The 22,807-nt window shown below is 42.3% G+C and overlaps 1 protein-coding gene across 3 annotated transcripts in view; it reads right to left on the bottom strand.

The window, feature by feature from the left end:
* The window catches only part of arnt2 (aryl-hydrocarbon receptor nuclear translocator 2), a 391,537-nt gene that overhangs the window by 208,982 nt on the left and 159,748 nt on the right, over positions 1–22,807 (bottom strand). For all 3 annotated transcript variants that reach the window (XM_078241563.1, XM_078241562.1, XM_078241561.1), the window contains exons 5-7: positions 17,946–18,048; positions 8,818–8,883; positions 8,568–8,653 (exon numbers count right to left, since the gene is read on the bottom strand). In XM_078241563.1, coding sequence (XP_078097689.1) covers positions 8,568–8,653; positions 8,818–8,883; positions 17,946–18,048 — 255 coding nt within the window. The remainder of the gene's footprint in view (positions 1–8,567; positions 8,654–8,817; positions 8,884–17,945; positions 18,049–22,807) is intronic.

The following is a 22,807-nucleotide window of genomic DNA, read 5'->3' on the forward strand; positions in this document are numbered from 1 at the left end:
TAATGGAAAGTTGATAGCACCCGGAAGAAACCCACACAGATACAGGAAGAACGTTTTTTAAGTTTAAGTTTATTTATTAGTGTCACAAATAGACATATATTAACACTGCAATGAAGTTCCTGTGAAAATCCCCGAGTCGCCACACTCTGGCACCTGTTTGGGTACACTGAGGGAGAATTTAGCATGGCCAATGCATCTAATCAGCACGTCCTTTGGACTACGGAAGAAACTGGAGCACCCGAAGAAAACGCCCCGCAGGCATGGGGAGAACGTGAAAACTCCACACAGTCACCCAAGGCTGAAATTGAACGGGGTCCCCGGAGCTCTCAGGCAGCAGTGCTAACTACTGTGCCACCGGGCCGCCAAATATGCCAAATTTTTGTATAGCCTTGGTTATTTTTATTATTTCTTGAACTCAATTTTATAGAGCAGGCTGAAAGGGCCATAAAACCTTCTCCTGCTCCAATTCCCATTTCTTCTGTTCTTGCTCCTACATTCACATCCTGTTACGGTGGGTTTTGCACTGAACTTCTTGAATAACATTCTAGCACCTTAACCACTACACTCAGGTACCACTCTGCTTCACACAATCCACAAGTCATTGGCGGGTTCAATAGAATAGTGTGGTCATTGCGAATGAAATCATTGCTGTGTTACAGGAGCAAAGTTGCTATACGAGGAGTCAAAAAGCAGCAAATTATAACAGAAAGTAAGGAAACGGAGATCATTCACAAATTGCAGTATGAAGAGCAAAGAACTTGCATTTCATAACCTCAGAACTATCCCAAAACACCTCACAGCTTGTGAAGAATTTTGAATTGTAGTCACCATCATATATTGGAGACAAATTCATTCCATGCCGAGGTCTCACAAACAGCAAGGAGGTAGTGTGCAGACAGTCTATAGCAGGGAAATTAATGAGGGGTGAATACTGACCAGGACACCAGGAGAATTCCCTACTCCTCTTTCAATAAGATCACAGGATCTGTTCCTTGAAAGGACAGACTTTTCAGATTAACATTCTATCCTAAAGACAAATCAACAAAATAACACTCCCACAGTGTTGTACTAAGACACAATCAAAACTATTCCAAACTATCAATCATATTTTAAGAATCCAAGTTTCCAACGTCAGAACATGAAAGCCACAAAATACCCATTTGATGAGGGTGAATAGCAATTCAGAAGCAAAAAGCCCATAAACAGTTTGTGGTACATAATTTAGGAATGACTGAAATTAGTGGATAATAACCCTTGCCGTGGTCTTAACACAACCTCGAAAAATCTTTGATGGTAGAATTGATTTTGCGATGCATATGGAATTCATGTGCAGTCTCTGAGCAGTGAGTCTGCACACACCAGTGGGAGAGAGTCTGCAGCCGGAGTGAGATTTCAGCCAGAGTGAGGGTATCGGGAATTTGGAGCTGAGTGGGAATTTGGTGCTGTGGGGAAAGAGGTGCTCATTTTCGGGAGCAGCAGAGAGGCAGACCTGCTGAGGAAGACTCGAGGGCAAGTGAGAGGTAGAAAGAAATCGAACCATGATGTCACAGCCAGCAGGTAAGTGATTGGCTGGTGACTGACTTCAGGAGTGGAGTTGAGCGTGGGCGAGCCAGAGAGCAAGCTGAGAAGGGAAGGGATTCTGATTCTGAGTGTTTCAACTGGGGGGGAACTGAAAAGTGATGCCACAGTAAGGCTGTGATTTGATTGGCCAATAGGAAATCTGCTAAATTTGAATCTGTGTTAAATTACTGGTTATAGGTTGCATTTAGATTGAGATAATAATCAATATATAAAAAAGTTTTAACATTTTAAAAACAAAATTGAAAACTAAATAAGTAAAATAAGGATGGAGGGTCAGGTGATATGTTGTTCCTGCATGATGTGGGAACTGGTGGACCCCATCATGGTTCCCAGTGAGCATGTCCGTAGTAAGTGTTGGTTGTTCGAGGAACTCCGGCTCAGAGTTGATGAGCTGGATTCTGAGCTTCGGACACTGCGACACATCAGGGAGGGGGAGAGTTAGCTGGACACTGTGCTTCGGGAGGCAGTCACATCCCTTAGACTAATCAGCTTGAATTCGGCCAGTGGTCAGGGAGAGGAGGGTGTGGCTGCAAGTGAGGCAGATAGAGGGATCCAGAAAGTAGGGTTGCAGGAGCCTCAGCCCTTGTCCAACAAGTTTGAAATTCTTGCTCCGTGTGAATGAGAATGGGGTCTGCAGGGATGATGAGCCAACTGACCTCAGCACCGTGGTGCATGGTGTCATTCAAGTGGGGGAAGAGAAAAGAAAGTAGTTGTTATTGGGGATAGTATCGTTAGGGGCATAGACACTAGTCTCTGTGACCAGGATTGAGAGTGCCGAAGGTTGTGTTGACTACCTGGTGCTCGGGTTTAGGATATCTCATCTGGGCCGCAGAGGAACTTGGAGTGAGAGGGTAAAGATCCAGTTGCTGTGGTCCACGTAGGTACCAATGATATAGATAAAGTAAGGGCGGAGGTTCTGCTAAGGGGGTATGAACAGTTAGGAGCTAAATTAAAAAGCAGAACCAAAAAGGTAATAATCTCTGGGTTACTTCCTGAGCCACGAGCTAATTGGCACAGAGTCAGTAAGATTAAGCAGGTAAATGCGTGGCTTAAAAATTGGTGTGGGAGAAATGGGTTTGAATTCATGGGACATTGGCACCAGTACTGGGGAAGAGGGGACCTGTTCTGATGGGACAGTCTTCATTGTTATCATGCTGGAACCAAAGTCCTAGCGAATCGCGTAACTAGGGCTGTAAATAGGGCTTTAAACTGAATGGTGAGGGGGGGATCCAGTTGTAGGGTAAATTAGAAAATCCAAATGAAAGGAGGTAAGAGTGCAGGCTAGCAATGTGGCGAATGGTTACCAGACAATAAAAGTGAGGGACAGAATGGATGAGTGTCCTTTTGCACCAAGGAATTATAAAAGAGTAGGGAAATTTATCAGTCGAACAAATTTAAAAGCTTTGTATCTAAATGCACAAAGCATTTGGAACAAAATTAATGAGCAAATGGCACAAATAGAAACAAAAGGGTATGATTTGGTGGCGATTACTGAGACATGGTTACAAGGAGACCAGGTCTGGGAATTGAATATCCAAGGGTACTCAGCATTTCGGAAAGATAGACTGAAAGGAAAAGGAGGTAGTGTAGCTTTGCTGGTGAAGAAGGGGATTGATACTGTAATGGGAAATGACATAAGCATGGGAGATAATGATGTGGAATCAGTCTGGGTAGAAATAAGGAACAGCAAAGGGAAGAAGTACTCGGTAGGAGTAATCTATAGGTCCCCAAGCAGTAGTTCTGCAGTGGGGCACAATATAAACCAGGAAATACTGGGGGCTCGCAAGAAAGGTACGGGAATAATCATGGGTGATTTTAATATTGTAAGAAGTCTCACAATACCAGGTTAAAGTCCAACAGCTCTATTTGGTAGCAAAAGCCACAAACTTTCGGAGCTCTCTGCTCCTTCGTCTGACCTGTTGGACTTTAACCTGGTATTGTGGCACTTCTTACTGTGTTTACCCCAGTTCAACGCCAGCATCTCCACATCATGATTTTAATATGCACATAGATTGGAAGAATCAAATTGGCAAGGGTAGACAGGAGGCAGAGTTCACTGAACGTATCAGAGATTGGTTCTTGGAACAGTTTGTGGAGGAACTGGCCAGGGAGCAGGCTACTCTGGATTTAGTATTGTGCAATGGGGAGGGTCTAATTGAATACCTCATAATTAAGGATCCTCGAGAGAGTAGTGACCATAATATGATAGAATTCAAATTTCAGTTTGAGGGTGAGAATGTGGAGTCCCAAACCAGCGTTCTGGAATTAAACAAAGGAAGTTACATCGGCATGAGGACAGATCTGGCCTGAGTAGAGTGGGCAGGAAGGTTAAAGGTCGGACAGCGGATGAACAGCGGCAGCTGTTTAAGGAGATACTCAATTTCTCACAACTAAAATATATCCCAGTGAGGAAGAAAGATGGTAAGGAGGGTAAAAAATATCCATGGCTAAACAAGGTGGTCAAGGACAAAGTAAAGACAAAAACTAAGGTGTACCATATTGCAAAGGCCAGTGGCAGGTTGGAAGATTGGGAAACTGTCAAACATAAACAAAGGGATACTAAAAAAGTAATAAAAAGAGCTCAGGTAAATTAAGAAAACTAGCGCAAAATATCAAGAAGGATAGCAAGAGCTTCTATAGGTATATAAAAGGGAATAGAGTCGCTAAGGTGAATGTTGGTCCCTTGGAAGATGAAACTGGAGAGTTAATTGTGGGGAATACTGAAATGACAGGTTGCTAAATCAACACTTTGCCTCAGTTTTCACGGTGGAGGACATTAGTACCATTCCTATAGGAACGGACAAGTCAGAGGCAATAAAAAGCGTAGAACTTAGAACAATCAGTTCAAAACGGGCGGCACGGTAGCACAGTCGTTAGCACTGCTGCTTCACAGCTCCAGGGACCTGGGTTCAATTCCCGGCTTGGGTCTCTGTCTGTGTGGAGTTTGCACATTCTCCTCGTGTCTGCGTGGGTTTCCTCCGGGTGCCCCGGTTTCCTCCCACAGTCCAAAGATGTGCGGGTTAGGTCGATTGGCCATGCTAAAAAATTGCCCCTTAGTGTCCTGAGATGCATAGGTTAGGGGGATTAGTGGGTAAATATGTAGGGATATGGGGGTAGGGCCTGGGTGGGATTGTGGTCGGTGCAGACTCGATGGGCCCAGCAGCCTCTTTCTGCACTGTAGGGTTTCTATGATTCTATGAATCAACATCGTTAGGGAAAAGGTACTCAACAAACTATTGGGATTGAGGGCAAGCATGTCCCCCGGGCCTGATGGCCTACAGCCTAGGGTATTAAAGGAAGTGGGGCGAAGACAGTGGATCCGTTGGCTATAATATTCCAAAATTCCCTGGACATGGCAAAGGTTCCAGTGGATTGGAAATATGCTAATATTATTCAAGAGGGGAGGGAGGCAAAACGTGGAAGATTACAGATCAGTTAGTTTAACATCTGGTGTTGAGAAAGTGTTAGAATCAATTATCAAGGAAGCAATATCAGGACATTTGAAAAGTCAAAACACTATCCATCAGAGGCAGCATGGTTTTATGAAGGGCAAACCACGTTTGGCTAATTTGCTAGAGTTCTTTGAAGGTGTAACAAGCAAAGTGGATAATGGGGATCCTGTAGATGTAGTATATCTGGACTCCAGGAAGGCATTTGATAAGGTGCCGCACAAAAGGTTAACTCACAAGGTTAGATCACATGGGATTGGGGTTAATTTATTACCTTGGATAGGTGACTGGCTGATGGACAGAAGACAGAGTCAGGATAAATGGGATTTTTTCTGGATGGCAGGAAGTAACTAGTGGTGTGCCACAGGGTTTGGTCCTTGGGCCCCAGCTATTTACAATCTATATTAACGAATTGGATATAGGGATAGAAGGCTCTATAGCTAAATTTGCAGATGACACAAAAATAGGCAGGGCCGTGAGCTGCAATGAGGAAATAAGAACCGCACAAATGGATATTGATTAGCTAGGAGAGTGGGCCAAAATGTGGCAGATGGAATTTAACATGGATAAGTGTGAGGTCATGCATTTTGGTCGGAAAAATAGGAAGACAGATTATTATCTAAATGGGGAGAGACTTTGGGGTGCTCCGGTACAGAGGGATCTGGGTGTCCTTGTTCATGAGTCACAGAATACTAGCATGCAGGTACAGCAGATAATAAAGAAAGCGAATAGAATGTTGGCATTTATAGTTAAAGGAATAGAATATAAAGGTAAGGGAGTATTGTTGCAACTATACAAGGCATTGGTGAGGTCGCACCTGGAGTATTGTGCACAATTTTGTTCCCCTTATTTGAGGAAAGATGTAGTGCCATTGGAGGCAGTTCAGAGGAGGTTCACTAGATTGAGGGGCTTGTCGTATGAAGAGAGATTGAACAGTTTAGGCCTATACTCTCTGGAATTTAGAAGAATAAGGGGAGATCAAATTGAGGTATACAAGATGATAAAAGGTATGGATAAAGTAGACGTGGAGCGGATGCTTCCTCTTGTGAAGCATTCTAGGATGAGGGATCATAGTCTTAAGATAAAGGGTAGCAAATTTAAAACAGAGTTGAGGAGAAACTACTTCTCCCAAAGGGTTGTGAATCTGTGGAATTCACTACCCCAAAGTGCGGTGGATGCTGGGACAGTGAGTAAATTTATGGAGGAGTTAGACGGCTTTTTATTGGTAATGGGTTGAAGGGTTATGGAAAAAAAGCAGGACAATGGGGGTGAGGAGCAGATCAGTCATGATCGAATGGCAGAGTGGACTCAATGGACCAAATGGCCTAATTCTGCTTCTATATCTTATGAACTGAGCACACTAGCAACAAGTTAATCCCAATATTTCATCAAATAGCATTCCACACTGCCTCAAAGAAAAGCTCAGTGTTGCTCAGTGCAGAATAAATCATGCTACGGTTTACAACTTGGTTTACATTTGACAGAAGATGGAATCATGTTACTCCAGAATTCAGATATGAAAAAATATATATTTGCAAGAGAGGTATGTTGCACACTCTGGAACAGCAGGTTAAGTTGCATTAACAGGTCAATCACAGGAAATGTCAGATTACCTGGAAATTCCAAAAGGTGTTGCTAGATACAAAGTGGCAAAGTTACTTCATTTTGATGTGTTTTTATATATGTAAATATACACAAATCTAATAATGAAAGATGAACAGATCATCTTTCAATAACGTAACACAGGAATGAATATTAACTTGCAGGATACAGGGTCTGCCCAGATAGAAAATTGGGATGGGCATAACTACTGATCTACTGCCACTTCCCATCCAACCCCCTCATTCAACTACGCTCTTCCCACAAGACTGAGAAAAGTTGCCAGGAGGAGGAGAGAAAGAGTTGCCAAGAAATCAAGCAACGTTGAAGGGTAAAAATCACAGAATTGTTGCGGCGCAGCAAGAGGCCATTCAGCCCATCGTGACTGCACTGGCTCTCCAAATGAGCATCATGACTTAGTGCCATTCCCCTGCCTTTTCCCTGTACCCCTGCACATTGTTCCTATTCAAATAATTATCTAATTCCTTCTGGAATTCCTTGAATGACCCTGCCTCCAACACACTTCCAGGCAGTGCGTCCCAGACCCCAATACTTGCTGTGTGTGTGCAAAAGTTTTTTCTCACATCACATTTACTTCTTTTGCAAATCACCTTAAATCTGTGCCCTCCCATTCTCAATGCTTTTACGAGCGGGAACAGTTTCTCCCTATCCGGTTTGACCAGCCCCTTCATGATTTTGAATACCTCTATTAAATCACGGAAAAACTGAAGTGAAGGATGACAAATGCGGGTGGGGGGGGGGGGGGGGGGGGAGGGGGAAGAGAGAGAGAGAGAGAGAGAGAGAGATATAGAGAAACCATAATAAGACATAAGAGCAGAATTAGGCCCATCGAGTCTGCTCCGCCATTCAATCATGGCTGATATTTTTCTCATCCCCATTCTCCTGCCTTTTCCCGACACAATGACCTGGCCTCCACAGCCTTCTGTGGCAAAGAGTTCCACAGATTCACCACTCTCTGGCTGAAGAAATTCTTCCTCATCTCTGTTTTAAAGGATTCACCCTTTAGCCTGAGGTTGTGCCCTCTGGTTCTAGTTTTTCCCACAAGTGGAAACATCCTTTCCACGTCCATTCTATCCAGGCCTCGCAGTATCCTGTAAGTTTCAATAAGATCCCCCCCCTCATCCTTTTAAACTCCAACGAGTCCAGACCCAGAGTCCTCAGCCGTTCCTCATACAACAAGCTCTTCATTCCAGGGATCATTCTTGTGAACTTTCTCTGGACCCTTTCCAAGGCCAGCACATCCTTCTTTAGATACGGGGCCCATGGCAACTACACTCACCTGTGCCCCCTGACTGTCCTGGAGCTTTGGCATCCCACTGGTGTCTTCCACCATGAAGACTGATGCAAAGTAACTATTCAGTTCCTCTGCCATTGCTTTGTTTCCTATTATTACTTCTCCAGCCTCATTCTCCAGTGGTCCAATGGCTATTTTTGCCTCTCTTTTACCTTTTACATATTGAAAAAAACTCTTCCTATCTTCTTTTATATTACTAGCTAGCTTACACTCATATTTCATCTTCTCCCCCTTAATGCTTTTTCAGTTGTCCTCTGCTCACTTTTAAAGAGAGAGAGAGAAGCAAAGGGTGAGCATAATAGCAGACTTCCTTTTCTGCAAATTTTACAGAACCAATGTCCACGGGCAGTTGAACACCTGAAGATATAAGAACATTTTAGTGATGCTATCTGCAGAAAGATCAGCTGTTGCAGTGGTCAGGGCGGAAAATTAAATTACCCCTGTAGTAGTACAGTGGAGCCCCGTTGTAACGCGCCCTGATTTAGCGCAAAATCGGATATGACGCGATGAATCATTGGACCCTTTTTTTTGCTCTTTCCGGTTTAGTGATTTAGCGCGATGCCGATAACATTTTATGGACCCCAACCATTGCGTTACAACGGGGCTCCACTGTATTAATTTACCTGCTGGTGGCCAAGCTTTGATGTATCCAGTGCAGTGCACTACTGAATACTGGGATTCCCCTTCCTTGACTGGTCCCAAACCATTCCTAAGAAAACATCAATGCCATAATAATGGTTAATTTGACATCAGTAAGCACAAAGAAGCATAGAAAGGGTTATAACAAACATATAATCAAATAATAATCACAGACAGCAAAAGGATAGTTAATATTTAATATATATATATATATAAAATGAATGAGGTTATCACCTGTATCTCTTCCGAAGAACAGTCAGTCTACTCAAAGAAAGGTGTTCCAAGGGAGCTGTTCCATACCTGCATTAAAAGCCCATTAGTTAAGACATGTTAAATATTGGCAATGTTGGTCAACCTACTGCACTTTAGGCTGACCAACTGTATAATCGTTGCTGATTTAACCACGAGGTCAGATTTCTTTCAAGTACTTTTTACTTATACCCAACAGAAAAGATCAACTTGCATCAGCGAGCCGGTGCTTTTGATAAAACGTGACCAAATATGTGGGATTATGTGCCACACAGTATACATCAAAAATAGTCCAGGCAGTCACCATGTTCCCCAACACACTCGCAGTCAACTAAAACTAGCATTTATATAGAGCCTTTTACAGAGTTTCATAAATAAACATGTGGAATACAAATGTCAAGTCAGGAAAATAGATTAGGAATGACTCACTCTTCTGTCAAAGATAAATGAAGATTTTTAAAAGATGGACTGAGAAGTGGAGAAGCAGGGAATAACCGAAGTCCCGCACAAGAGATTATCGTGCAAGATTAAAGCGCATGGGATTGGAGGAAATGTATTGAGATAGATAGAAAACTGGTTGGCAGAGAGGAAACAGAGAGTAGGAATTAATGGGTGCTTTTCAAATTGGCAGGCAATAACTAGTGGGGTGTCACGGGGATCGGTGCTGGGACCCCAGCTATTCACAATATATATTAATGATTTGGATGAGGGAACAAAATGTAACATCTCAAAGTTTGCAGATGATATCAAGTTGGGTGGGAGGGTGAACTGTGACGAGGATGCAGAGATCCTTCAGAATGATCTGGACAGGTTGGGTGAGTTGACTAATCAATGGCAGATGCAGTACAATTTGGAAAAGTGTGAGGTTATTCACTTTGGAAGCAAAAAGGAGGCAGATTACTACCTGAATGGCTGTAAATTGGGAGAGGGGAGTGTGCAGCGGGACCTGGGTGTCCTTGTGCACCAGTCACTGAAGGTAAGCATGCAGGTGCAGCAGGCGGTAAAGAAGGCAAATGGCATGTTGGCCTTCATTGCGAGAGGTTTCAAGTACAGGAGCAGGGATGTTGTTGTTGCAATTATACAGGGCCTTGGTGAGGCCACACCTAGAGTATTGTGTGCAGTTTTGGTCTCCTTTTGCTGAGGAAGGATGTTCTTGTTCTCGAGGGAATGCAGCAAAGGTCTACCAGGCTGATTCAGGGGATGACGGGATGTATGAGGAGCGATTGACTAGGTTAGGATTGTTTTCGCTGGAGTTAAGATGAATGTGGGCGGATCTCATAGAGACTTATAAAATTCTAACAGGTCTAGACAGGGTAGATGCAGGGAGGATGTTCCCGATGGTGGGGGAGTCCAGAACCAGGGGTCACAGTCTGAGAATTCAGGGTAGACCATTTAGGACGGAGGTGAGGAGACATTTCTTCACCCAAAGAGTGGTGAGCCTGTGGAATTCATTACTACAGGAAGTAGTTGATGCCAGAACATTGAATGCATTCAAGAGGCGGCTGGATCTAGCACTTGGGACAAATGGGATCGAAGGTTATGGGGAAAAAGCAGGATTAGGCTATTGAGTTGGATGATCAGCCATGATCGTAATGAATGGCGGAGCAGGCTCGTAGGCCAAAAGGCCTCCTCCTGCTCCTATCTTCTTTGTATCTATGTAACCAGATGGGGGTAAAGGCTGTACATCCAAAGGGAGTGTGCAAAAGGCTAGGAGAGGAGAAAACAAACATACAAGAGACCAGAAAGGCTGGGTGAGAATGCTGACAAGAAAGCAGGGCAATGTCATAGAGGTGGATTTACAAAACCAAATGTTTCACATCGATTGCACAGTGACTGGTGGTGAGGGGGATTCAGAATAAATGTAAATCAATCAGAACATGCTGATGGATGAGCAAGACACAGCTTCAGACAAAATACAGGCAGCTGAAATTGGAGAGTACTGAGGGTGGCAGATGGAAAGCTGGCAAGAAGAAAGTTTGAATAACCAAAGGTGGGTAAAGGCAAACGTAAGAGTTTCTGTGCTGGGTGGCAATGTTGTGGGAGGAGCTTGGGAACATGGGAGAAGAGTCATGTAATGAGGTGTAAGCAACTGACTTAACAACAGGATGAATCAATGTTAAAAAAAACTGACAATAAGACCACAATAATCTCCGCACAGGCAGTGACCCAAGCCGGGAATCAAACCCGAGTCCCTGGCGCTGTGAGGCAGCAGTGCTAACCATTGTGCCACCGTGAGTTCTCCCTGTGTCTGCGTGGGTTTCCTCCGGGTGCTCCGGTTTCCTCCCACAATCCAAAAGACGTGCTAGTTAGGTACATTAGTCATGCTAAAATTCTTCCAAAACATAAATGTACCCGAACAGGCGCCAGAGTGTGGCGACCAGGAGATTTTCACAGTAACTTCATTGCAGTGTTAATGTAAGCCTACTTGTGATACTAACAAATAAACTTTTTTACTTTACTAATCAAGTTTACTGCAATTAGTTAAATCATACATAAGCAAAAATATGTTAACCTAGTTACCAACACAATACACAACTTTCATCAATACCTTAATTGGTAGACATTATACAGAATGGGTTAAGTTAAAATAGTTACAAAGTGACTGGGAAAAAGGGTTCGGAGAGATAAGAAAAAAAATGATGCATGGAATGGCTTGTCACAGAGACAAATTGGAGGAAAACAATGAAGATCACTGTTTGGCTGTGGATTCAAACCATTGCAATGGAGTTCTCTGCCAAAGGCTCTGGCTGCATCTTTTAAGGGTAAAATACTGAAAAAGCGGAAGATACAGATTAAAAAGGAAAGAGCGAGGCAATGGAATTCATTTTTGATTGAGTAAAGAGCCAGCTCAGACACACAGCCTTCACTGCCCATGCTGTAGCTTGAATGTTTTCCAAAACTCTTCTGATTTTAGAAATCTATAATTGTGGTGATCGAGTCCATGGAGCCATATCCTAGTGACTTGGGTGTGTAACACAAGGGAGTGAACTACACAGACTGGGCTACAGGACAAAATCTTGACACACAGAGTCTCAGATTTAATCAGTTTTTGGCCATAGAATTGCTGAAACAATTCAAGAACAGAAACGATATACGCCTTGCTAAATGGCAATGGAATTTTATCATACAAACACAATATGCTGAGCTGATAAATGACTACATGAAACAAGAGAGCGTGATTTCGCACAATCTAGCTATACTCTCAGCTGGTGGTCTAACTTTAATTTCAAACATTCCATTCTCCAAGCAAAACTAGCAATTCATATGAACCGGAGCCTGGGATTCACAACCACAATCTTCATTGCTGGAATGGAAACTTTGAGGGGAAAAAATTTGTGCTTTTGAAGATAGGTCAATAGGACAGTGGGATTTGTCTTAGGCTGTTTCAGCATTGCTAGCACAGCCATGAAGGCCCAATGGTCCCTTTAATAAAATGACGGGATTAAAGAGGCAGTCATGGCAGCAGAGATAAAAACTTGGCTAAGACACAGAAAGCAAAACAGTGGTGAATGGCTGTTTTTCAGAATAGTTGGAAGTACACATTGGTATATACCAAGGATCAGTTTTAGGATCACTGCTCCTTTAGATGTATGTTAATGACCTGGATTTGGGTATACAGGGTAAAATTTCAAAGTCTGCCAATGTCATGACATTTGGAAAGGTTGTAAGCAATAGTAGCAAACCTCATGAAGGCGTAGATGGACTGGTGAAAGGGAAGACACATGACAGAGAAAACGTAATATAGAGTAGTGTGAGGCAATGCACTTTGGCAAGAAAATTGAAGAACAAAGAAAAGTACAGCAAAGGAAGAGGCCTTTTGGCCCTCCAAGCCTGTGACTAGAGAGACATTATAAACTAAAATGGTTCAATTTTAAAGGCAGGAATAAAGAAATCTATGAAGACTTAGAATTGTATAGGATTCCTGGCATTATAAACAGGAGCATAGAATACAGAAGCAAAGAAATTATTGCAAACTTTTATAAATCCCAGGTTGGACCCCAGCTGGAGTACTGTCTTCAATTCTGGACACCAGACTTTAGGAAAGATGTCAAGGCCTTAGAGATTGTGCCCAGGGGATTTACTACAATGCGAACAGGGACTCGTGGCTTCAGTTATGTGGGTAAGCCGAGAAGGAGGACTGCTTGCTTCAGTCCACTTTTGAGGAGTTTTTTAATACTGTTGTGGGGTGTGGGCATTGCTGGTTGGCTAACACTTACTGCTCATCCTTAACCCAAAGAGAAAACACTGGAAAATCTCAGCAGGTCTGGCAGCATCTGTAAGGAGAAAAAAGAGCTGACGTTAAGTCCAGATAACCCTTTGTCAAAGCTTTTCTCTCCTTACAGATGCTGCCAGACCTGCTGAGATTTTCCAGCATTTTCTCCTTTGTTTTCAGATTCCAGCACCCGCAGTAATTTGCTTTTATTCACTGCTCATCCTTAGTTGCCCTCGAGAAGGTGCTGACAGTTGATAGTTGTTCAAAATTATGAAGGGCTTCCAGTGACAAAAGGGTCAGTAACCAGACAGATAGATTCAAGGTAATTGGCGAAAAAGACACAGATGTCATGAGGAAAAACAAATTTCATGCAACAAGCTATGATGATTGGGAATGCAATGGCTGAAAGTGTGTTGGAAGCAAATTCTCGCCAAGCCCGTAGCTAAGCTGTTCCAATACAGCAATATGATTGGCACCCTACCTGATATACCCGCAAAGCAGCAGTTACTCAGTAATAATCTGCTCAGTTTGGGTTAACAATCAGTGAATCCCTACCATCAACATCCTGGGGATTACCACTGACCAGAAACTTAACTGGCCAGTCATATAAATTTTTTAAATAAAGTTTATTTATTAGTCACAAGTAGGCTTACATTAACACTGCAATGAAGTTACTGTGAAAAATCCCCTTGTCACCATGCTCCGGTGCCTGTTCGGGTACACAGAGGGAGAATTTAGCAAGGCCAATGTACCTAACCAGCACGTCTTTCGGACTGTGGAAGAAACCAGAGCACCCGGAGGAAACCCACGCAGACACAGGGAGAGTGTACAGACTCCGCACAGACAGTAAACCAAGCCAGGAATCAAACCTGGGTCCCTGGTGCTGTGAGGCAGCAGAGCTAACCACTGTGCTGTCCCTATACCTGGCTATAAGAACAGGTCAGAGTGAGTAGCTCATTCCCCCGTCTCCCCAAAGCATCGTCACCATCAACAAGGCAGGAGTGGGATGAAAATACTCACCACTTGTCTGAATGAGTGCAGCTCCAACAACAGTTCAACTCAACATCATCCAGGACAAAGCAGCCCACTTGATCAATATACCATCCACTTAAACATTCACTGTCTCCCTGCACAGTGGCAGTAGTGTGGAGCATTTAAACTTTGCACATTACGGCCAGCTCCAAATAACTTTTCATAAGTGCGCCATTATAAGACTGTGGGCTTATCCTTTTTAAACCATTGGAAGAAAAGTCCAGGACAGAGATCAGTGATGACTCAAGTCTCAGTGCATTTTATTTATAGTTTGAAACAAGTGAATCAATTTTTGAGAGAGAATGGTGTTAGGACATTCATAGTGCAGCATTGCAGCAACTCACCAACCCTTCTTCAATTGTACCTTCCAAACCCGCAAACTTCACCACCTAGAAACACTCGGGCAGCAGATGCACAGGAACACCATCACCTGCAAGTTCCCCTCCAACTCGTACACCATCCTGGCTTGGAACTATATCACCGTCCCTTCACTCTCATGGGTCAAAAACCTGAAGCTACCTTCCTAACAACACAGTGCATTGTACCTACACCATTTGGACTTCGGTAGTACAACAAGGGGCATCAGCACCGTTGCAAGACGATTGGAGACGGGCAGCAAATGCTGGCTTAGGCAGTGACACTCATCTCCCAGGAAAGAAGAAAAACATCTTTAAAAGGAAGCTGGATAAATACTTGAAGGGGAACAAAAAAATACTAAACTATAAGGAAAGAGCAGGAAAGTAGAACTAATTAGATAGCTCCTGCCAGCATAGGCATTAGAGTTGAATGTCCGCTTTCATCAGCATATCTTTTGATGATTCGCTGCTTAAAAAATTAAATTTTCTTTGCACGTAAAACAGCCAGAGTATGCTGTGCGATGTTTTGCCATATTTCCATGCGTTGCACATTCCAGTGGTGAAGCAGTGTCTTTAGCTTGTTAACAAAATGTATGTTGTAAAATATCTAATTTTTAAAAATCACTCACTGCAATGGAGTTACGGCTTGGTAAATATCAGATACATAACATTCCATTGCAATGACATGTCCAAGGAAGTTATAATTAATCCAGTCTTTTCCACAGCTATGTTACAGCTCTCATGAAAATATACAACTTCAGTACTTCATTTTATCAATAATGCTGTTTGAAAAAATTATTGGAGTATACTAATCACTTTAAGAGACATATGGCAGCTCCAAACAACCTTTCATTAGTGCGTGTTAAGAGGCTGTCGACCTATCATTCTTTAAGACCATTTAAAGGAAGACCAGAACAGAGATCAGCGACGAAACCACACAAGTCTCAGTTCACTTTATTTTTAGTTTAAAAACAAGTGAATCATTTTTTGAGATGGAATTTTGTTAGGAGTTTCTTTGTGCATTTTGTAGGCTATAATAGAATGGGGTTTTTAATCAATCCTAATGTTTGTAGCTTCATGGTTAAAGGAAATATGGGCTTCGCAGAGAGAATGGAACAGCTTGTGAACTGACAGATTAAGTCACAAACCAAAATTAGGGATGAGCCATGCAGTTTTATTAGGATAAATAGCAGACCTCTTTTAACTCGCACTTGGTGAGCAAAATGCACAAGTTAGAAGGATGAACTGGCTAAGGGAAGTCTGGCATGTGGTTAACTTGTTTTGGTTTCCACATTTCTCAGCTATAGAGATTTAAAAACACTTGAGTGTAACAAAAATGATGCATTTTGTTTAATATTTAGCATTATATTTGCAGCTTTATTGCGCAGTAAGGCTCAGTGACAGTGCTATTGTTAACATTCTCTGTCAGAAGGTCTTGGTTCATGTCCCACTACGTGATTTGAGAATACAATCTAGGCTGCCACTCCCATGCAGTACTGAGGGAGTGTTCCACTGATGGGTGTGCCATTTTTCACATGAGACATTAGGCTGTTTAGGTAGGACAGAAGAAAAACATTAATCTAAGAGAGTTCTTTCCCGTGTCCGGTCCAACATTTATCTTTCAACCAGCGGTACTCATTAATGTTTGTGGGAACTTGACTGCTGAGGAATAACAGAGATTAGACGTCAGAGAAGTACTTCATTTGTTGTGCAGTGCATTGAAATGCCTTGCATCATTTAAAAATGTCTCAGGACAGAATGTGTGAAGAACAATCTATCCAGCCCATTCTTAACCATTCACATGGTCTTTGATTCAATCATCAACTTTGGTAGTGTATTACACAGTCTCTCAACCCCCTGCAAAGGTTTTCCCTGTTCTTTGCACAGACCTTACAAATGTGTCCTCCCTATTTTACATCCCTCATTCCAATCCACTTTAGGTTTAATAGAAGCCTGTTGGAAGGATTAGCCTAAACATAAGGTACTCTATTCACACACATGCTGACGTGCTTCAATCAGTGCATTCCATAGCCTCACAACTCTTGTGTAAAACAGTTTCCCCTGGCTCTGTCCTAGGTCTGCTCTATCTTATATCCAGTCATATGGAACATCTGCAACATCAGCCAAACAATGCAAATGTTTCAAGTGGGTCACTGGAGTTTGCTCACCAGGACAAATCTTATTACTCGAAGGGAACATGGCAGAACAAATCAGAGCAATTCTTCCACATTGCAGTGTTCCCCAAAGTCCCAGGCATCACTAAGGCTTTCACTCTAGGTTGTCAGTGGTCATGTGCCCGGGACTATAACAACTTCATGTCCCTTTGTGACAATTAATGTATGTTGTGACAACTCTTAGGTCTGATTTATTTCAAAAAGGCAGTCATGAAGGATAGGTCTGAGGGAGCAAAGACCCCTGTAGCCTTTGGTTAATTGTACCTGGAGAGACCCATAGCCAGACAGTGAGTGGAGATAAAAAGATGACCCTGTATCAACTAAGAAGAGAAGATTACTGCTACCTGACAGCAACACTTCAGGTGACTAGACAGCTGGGTGGAAGTCAGGGAATAGTGCAGGACATTCAAAGAGGGCTAGCCTGAAGGAACACTTCAGGCTGCAACAGAGGATGAGACAGGCAATAACCCTGAAGCTATCAATGTGAAAACAGCTTTATAGCCTGAAAGAGTGGGCTCACAGTCAATGTACTGCACTGAATAGAATGGGGTAATGAGAACCAGAGAGTACCTCTCGTGGTGCAGAGACCTCAGATTGGAATCTAGGGCAAGAGAATACAAAGGGAAAGAAAAATAATATGGGGCAAGGGGGTTAGTGAGTACTGGAATAGTAATCAACTGAGGGGGTGTTTAATCACTGTGCAGAGTGGGCAATGGCCATCTGGCAGGAGGAGTACAGTGAACACCAGAGGGGAGAAGTATATTCCCCAAAAAAGCTTTCTTATGCACTAAGCCTAGATATTTAGTTAGCACAGCTCCAGTTAGCTAGATTTTTTACATTTTGCAACTATCAATAAATTATAGATTATTGCAATCAAAGCTGCAGTTAAACGAGAAGCTTTAAAAACTCAATGTGTGTAATAAAATGATGAAATACTCTTTGGCCAACTAGTGGCTGTTGCTGTTAAAATAAACTGCCTTTCAAAACACTTGAAAAAAACTCAAGAATGAATTTGAGTGGTGCGAGTGAGAGCATGTTTTGAGGCAATTTGAATCCCTATTTGTATGAATTTTTTTTATAAGCTTCTTTCACAGAAGCTTCAAAGACCAAATCTACATTAATGAATAAAACGCTTTATAGTTTGGGCGTATACACACATATAAACAAAAGTAAACACTAATACATCACTTAGAAAGAACCAATACACTTGGAATCCATGCTACAAAAAATCATAAATACCTGCAACTGAGCTTTTCATATTCTTGAAAACAGATGCTATGGCAACAAGGTTTATCATTCTATTATGTAAACTGCTAGCAGGATAAACTATGTCCTTACCTCATTCTACAAATAAAGGAACGCCTGGACCCCATGCACATTCTCATTGAAGACTGCTGCCCTTCCTTTTTAACTGTTCCAGTCTTGAGATCCAGAATACGGCCTATGTTTTAAGGGGAAACAAAAATAAACGTTAAATTAAGATCAGTGCACAATGTCTCCAGATTGAGATTGATGTGGGATGTGAATTTATCCCACAGTCTCAGCAAAGCAGCAGCCAAAGGGAATGTGGGTTGGAGATAGGGCTTAAAAATCATAGTGTAGATTCACAACAACTTGCACTTACAGCAGTGCAATAAAGCAGTCCAAAACGCTTCACTGGTGATTCAGCAAACACAATTTGACCTATGTAAGGAGATGGTAGGACAGATGGCCGATAGCAGTGATGGGCAACCTGCAGCCTGGAGGCCACATGCAGTCCATCAGGGTTCTGAGTGCAGCCCACAGGACATTTTGTTGAATGTTGCCCACGCGCAGGGTTGTCACATTCACTTGATTTTGATCCTCGTTTTTATTCCTACCGATATGACTGATATGCACGTAAAGCAAGGACAAGTAAAGTGAGGTATGTGCTGATTGCTCACAATGTTGACTGTGAGAGACGTGCGCTTCCTCTGTAGCCAAAGTACAAATATTTATTGTGGTTTTACCATTTGAAGTTAATGACAGTTCTATTAATATAAAAATGATTTAAGTATTTTCTATAACTTATGAAAAATTCAACATGCATTAAATGTATTTAATCTTATCCATATGATCATGGTTAGTGAACAAGCCTGATTTCAATCTTGCGGCCCACTGAGACGGAGGGCCACTCATGCAGCCCACTCACTAGCCTCGGTTGCCCATCACTGGCCAAAAATGTACCCAAAGATGCATATTTTTAAGAGCATTTTAAAGGAGAGAGATGAAGAGGTTTGAGGAGGAAATTTGAGAGCTGAAGCACAACACTAATGGTGTGAAGTAAAATCAGGGATGTCCAAGAGATTAGAGATCTCAGTAGTCACACTGCTGGAGGAAATTAGAGAAAGGAGGAGCAAGTTCATGGAGCAATTTGAAAACAAAAATGAAAATTTTAAAATCAAGGCATTGCCCGGCAGAGTCAATGTAGGTCAATGAGAGGTGACGGAGCAAGGGACTTAGCGCGAGATAGGATAGGTGCAAAGATGTGAATGAGCTCAAGTTTTTAGAGCCAGCCAGGAGACCCATTCTCCCTTCATGTTCGCAATTCACTGGGTTTGTACAATTACTGCTTTGACACCATAGTCTTCCTGGTGCAGATACCTTGTAGCACGCCTGTTAGAATACTTCAACTGCAAACAGACATGTCTTTTAAAAGAAGAAAAGCACTTTTAACAGCAAAAAAAGCTCATTTGGTTTAACATCGATAAACCCCACACAACTACATCATCCTTAATGTGTCATAATCATTAGTGTACTGAATGGTATTACAATATACTTTCACCTTTTGTGATTAGTTAAGTTTTTGCTGAGAAACTGCAAATCTGCACAGAGAGCTGACCACAGAGAGCTGACCACAGAGAGCTGACCACAGAGAGCTGACCACAGACAGCTGACCACAGAGAGCTGACCACAGAGAGCTGACCACAGAGAGCTGACCACAGAGAGCTGACCACAGAGAGCTGACCACAGAGAGCTGACCACAGAGAGCTGACCACAGAGAGCTGACCACAGAGAGCTGACCACAGAGAGCTGACCACAGAGAGCTGACCACAGAGAGCTGACCACAGAGAGCTGACCACAGAGAGCTGACCACAGAGAGCTGACCACAGAGAGCTGACCACAGAGAGCTGACCACAGAGAGCTGACCACAGAGAGCTGACCATACACAACTCGCAAATTGGTCACGGAATAAAAACTGAAAATGCTGGAAACACTTGGCAGGTCAGTGGAGAAAAAAAAAGAGTTAACATTTCAGGCCTGTGACCTGTTTATTTTGCTTTTGCACTTGTCACAAATTGGCCAGTCCCGTTTCAGTGTTAGAAATCTTAAAGATGCATCTAACTTGCTAAAATAATTTACATTGGCAATATAGAACTTGTATGCAACTTTCTCATGAAATGGAAGGCTGGACTGTTCTCCTTTAAAGCTTTGGTTCATAAAATTTGTAATTTACATATATTGCTTTGTCACCAATGGATTCACCCACATAATGTGGAGATACCGGCGTTGGACTGGGGTAAACATAGTAAGAAGTTTAACAACACCAGGTTAAAGTCCAACAGGTTTATTTGGTAGCAAAAGCCACACAAGCTTTCGGAGCTCCAAGCCGCTTGGAGGGGCTTGGAGCTCCGAAAGCTTGTGTGGCTTTTGCTACCAAATAAACCTGTTGGACTTTAACCTGGTGTTGTTAAACTTCTTACTGTGTTCACTCACATATCCATACCTTACTAAATATCTCACCTGTAAGCATCCTGCTCTTCTGATCCTTTACCATCTAACCTGCTTCACATATATACCACACTTGGTCTTGATCCGATGTGCAATGCCACAAGAATTTGACAAATTGGTTCTAATTTATTTATTACTTCTATGTATTCCATTGTGCCAAATTCAGTTTTTAATTTTTCCACTAGTACAAACAGTACTTCCCAGTGTGGGTGCATTACTGGGCTAAGTTACTAGCCCAGTCCCGATATGTTGATTCGCCGACAACAGTTCAATCTTTGAGTTGATACTTGTATCCCTACACGTGTCACAGCCCAAATCACACTAAGTTTTTACTCGGAGTACACTCTGTATTTGATTGAGGTTTTCATGAGCACCCAATTCTAAAATTGGCTTTTGGGACCAACACAAATGATAAATAGCAGTGTCCTTGTATATGGTAGTTGTATCTATGCTCTTTGCCTCCTAATTTAGGTCTAAACTATAATTTCTTGCAATCTTGCTCAGATATTATATTCCCTTGTGCACATCTATCCCATTTAACTGGTATGATTTTTATTCTTCATCAGTGCAAGGTACCAATTCTCTCTCTCGCATTTGCTGCATTTAAAATTTCTACAGTTCTTCAATGAGTTTTCCACAGTTTCTGCATAATTTTGCTTTTTTCAATATATTATGCATCATTTCTTCTACAATTTATGGATTATTGCTCAAAGTCCATGCTCCATACCGTGCACACAATTTCCTCCTCTCGGTTTTTGAATTGCAGATTATATTTTAGATTTCTAACTGTGTCTTTTTTTGCCTTAATACCAAAATGGTTCAATTTTCCTCACATAATTTTGGCGTTCTTTTCAGTTTCTGTCACATAAATCTATGCAGCTTTTGATAAAGCAAATAATGTACGACGAATCTATTGATGTGTTGTCAATTATAGCGTGGAGTAGCCCAGTGGTTACTTTATATCTCAACCTTGAGGTCATGGGCTGATATTCCTCCATGGCAGGATGTAAAATTCAACTGAATAAATCTGGTGGTTTGTGGACTAGCATCAGAAAAATATACATGAAAGCCAAATGTATCATCATAAAAATCCAACTGAATCACGAATGCACTTCAGGGTAAGCGGACCTGCCATCTATCTGGTCTACATGGCCACAGTCCCACACTCAACCTCTGAAGTGGGCTAACTTGGGATGAAAGGGCTTCGTCAGCCTCATCTACATTCGGAGAACAAAGAAACAAAAATTATGCCATTTATCTTTGTTAGTCATTGAATTAAGTGCCACTAGCAGCTCATAATTCAATAACAATTCCAATCCTCTCCTTCCTACATGTGAAAAGTCTTTCATATTTTAGAATTATAATCGTTCAAAATATACTTATTATTGCAAGTAGAAATTCTTACCATTAGATAATTCCAGACTTTTACAAACTAAACTCTGAAATAAAGTTCAAGTGATTAAACGCACGGTTGCTCGTGGTACAGGTGAACATAAGGAATAGGAACAGGAGGCCATATGGCCCCTTTGGCCTGTTCCACCATTAAATAAGATCATGGCTGATCTGATTTGTGGTTTTAACTCCACATTCCTGCTTGCTGCCTGCCCAACCACGCTGCTCTCAGCCCCAAAACACTGTTTAACACAGCCTTAGTGGTTTTTTTATATTTATTCATTCACAGGACATTCACTTCGCTGGCTAAGTCAACATTTATTGCCCATCCCTAATTGCCCTTGAGAAGATGATGGTGAGCAGCCTTCTTGAAACGCCGCAGTCCATGTAGTGTAGGTACACCCACACTGCTGCTCAGGAGGGAATTCCAGGATTTTGACCCAGTGACACTGAAGGAATATCAATATATTTCCAAGTCAGGATGGAGAGTGGCTTGGAGAGGGGACTTGCCGGCAGTGCTCCTGTGCATCTGCTGCTTTTGTCCTGCTAGAAATCGTGGGTATTGAAGGTGCTATCAAAGAAGCCTGGGTGAATTTCTGCAGTGCATCTTATAGATGGTACACACTGCTGCCACTGTGTGTTAGTGGAGGGAGTGAATGTTTAAGGTGGTCAATAGGATGCCAATCAAACTGGCTGCTTTGTCCTGATATGGAGCTTGTTGAGTGTTACTGGAACTGCACTCGTCCAGACAAGTGGAGGGTATTCCGCCACACTCTTGACTTGTGTAGATGGTGGGCAATCTTTGGGGTGTCAAGAGTGAGTTAATCACTGCAGAATTCCCAGCCTCTGACCTGCTCTTTTAGCCAAGTATTTATATGCCTGGACCAATTCAGTTTCTGGTCAATGGTAACCTGCAGGATATAGATGATGGGGGCTTTAGCAGTGATAATGCTGTTGAATATCAATGCATTCCATGATCCAGCCTCCATTGCTGTCTGGGGGTAGTGAGTTTGAAAGATTAATGACTCTCAGGAGACAATTCCTCCTCACCTCTGTTT

The sequence above is a fragment of the Mustelus asterias genome, chromosome 24 (genome assembly GCF_964213995.1).
Source record: "Mustelus asterias chromosome 24, sMusAst1.hap1.1, whole genome shotgun sequence".
Lineage (NCBI taxonomy): Eukaryota > Metazoa > Chordata > Chondrichthyes > Carcharhiniformes > Triakidae > Mustelus > Mustelus asterias.